At 42.0% G+C, this 1,896-nt stretch overlaps 1 protein-coding gene across 1 annotated transcript; it reads left to right on the forward strand.

Annotated features, from left to right (window-relative positions):
• Nucleotides 1-413: 413 nt before the first annotated feature.
• On the forward strand, nt 414-892 carry LOC132352337 (large ribosomal subunit protein eL27). Its single transcript, XM_059902784.1, has one exon. It carries the CDS (start codon nt 443-445, stop codon nt 851-853), a length of 411 nt encoding a protein of 136 aa, XP_059758767.1. The 5' UTR covers nt 414-442; the 3' UTR covers nt 854-892.
• The last annotated feature ends 1,004 nt before the right edge of the window (nt 893-1,896 follow it).

Below are 1,896 nucleotides of genomic sequence, written 5' to 3' on the forward strand. Positions count from 1 at the left end.
ACATAGGCATCTAATGTAAATCTTCACTGTAAAATTACAACAACAAAAATGTTTTTAAAGAGTAAACTCAGAAGGAGGGGGATGACAGAAGAGCAGACAATAGGAATAAAATTCTGGAAACAGGAGTGCAAGCTAATGTATTAATGTACATTATTTAATAGACCCGAGAAAGCTAAATCCTAAGCTAGAAATCAGGAAAAAATGAAAACCAAACCAAATTGATCAGAGAATTCTCAAAGCCTTAGGAAATAACAGCTTGAGTCATCCAAAACTGGAGGATCCAAAGTTGGGTCTGAAATAAATGTAAATGTTTAAAAAATGATTGACAGGAGTCAAGAGCTTCTTCCGCCCTCAACACAGATTCTGAGCGCCACGCAAGAGGCGGGGAGAAGCCCGAGGGGGCGGGACAGGAAGTGAGGTCACCCTCCCCGGGGTGAAAGAAATGGGCAAGTTCATGAAACCCGGGAAGGTGGTGCTGGTCCTGGCCGGTCGCTACTCCGGACGCAAAGCGGTCATCGTGAAGAACATTGATGATGGCACCTCAGACCGACCCTACAGCCATGCTCTGGTGGCTGGAATTGATCGCTATCCCCGCAAAGTGACAGCTGCCATGGGCAAGAAGAAAATTGCCAAGAGGTCAAAGATCAAGTCTTTCGTGAAAGTTTATAATTATAATCACCTCATGCCCACAAGGTACTCTGTGGATATCCCCTTGGACAAAACTGTTGTCAACAAGGATGTCTTCAGAGACCCTGCTCTCAAACGCAAGGCCCGACGAGAGGCCAAGGTCAAGTTTGAGGAGAGGTACAAGACCGGCAAGAACAAATGGTTCTTTCAGAAGCTGCGGTTTTAGGTCTGTCTTGTTTCAGTCATTAAAAATTAAAAAAAAAAAAAAAAAAAAAAAAAAAAAAATGATTGACAGGAGTTAGCTCCACAGATGCCCTCCCCCACGCACAATCATTCAGACTGCTTCTCCCCTGCCTGGGCTGGGGCACCAGATGGAGTGAAGAGCGTGACTCTGCTTTGATTTCTGTGGTTTCTGGTCCTCTGCCTCCAGGGAGCTCCCACGAAGCCCATAGACCTTTATCCTTCAAGGCATTAATATCCACAGAAAAGTGAGAGGAACTATCACATAAGTGAAACTAAAAAGAGAATTTCATTTTTAAAAAAGAAGGAGAAAATAAGTTTTTGGAAACTCATTTGGCCAACTCGAAGGAAAACCCAAAAAGCAAAAATACAAAAAATGGAAAGAGGTGTTGATAGATCAAGTTTTAGGATATATTTCAGAAAGTGGAGCAAAAATATAAAGAGATTTAAACTAATTGTAGAGAGAGTTTAAGAAAATATAGGGCTTATCTAGATAACCAATGTCTGAAAAAGAACATTTTCTGAAAGAGAGAAAAGATAAGTGGAGTGGAAACAATCAACACCAAGGAGGATAATCAATTTAGTCTGCAAATGATGTTTCAGGAAAGTCATATTGGGAGCTGTCGTAACCTGATGCCCCAGGTCCTTGCATCATCTTTAAGCTGGGAACATTAGTCTTGACAATGTGGGAATAAAGTTTGTGTCTTTCCATTCCACGAAGCCTGGATCAGCTGAAAATATTCCTTTAATCCAAAAGAACTCTTTTATTTCGACCTCCTCCTAAGATTTGATGTGCACCATGGTAAACTTAGAAGCAAAACAGAGAGTAGCCCGTAGCCCGCCCTGCCTGAACTTATTAGGGCTGAATGTGCAGCATTTTCCTGGCACTATAGCCCTGATAAATATTTCCACTGTGACGTGGCAAACGTTTCACAGGACTCCTCTATGACATTGACCATTAAGTTTCCCAGAAGGGGCTTTTATAAGGTCTCAGGGAAGCTCAAGTCAGACTGTGATCCATATACTCTA

This window comes from Balaenoptera ricei, chromosome 18 (assembly GCF_028023285.1).
Source record: "Balaenoptera ricei isolate mBalRic1 chromosome 18, mBalRic1.hap2, whole genome shotgun sequence".
Taxonomy (NCBI): domain Eukaryota; kingdom Metazoa; phylum Chordata; class Mammalia; order Artiodactyla; family Balaenopteridae; genus Balaenoptera; species Balaenoptera ricei.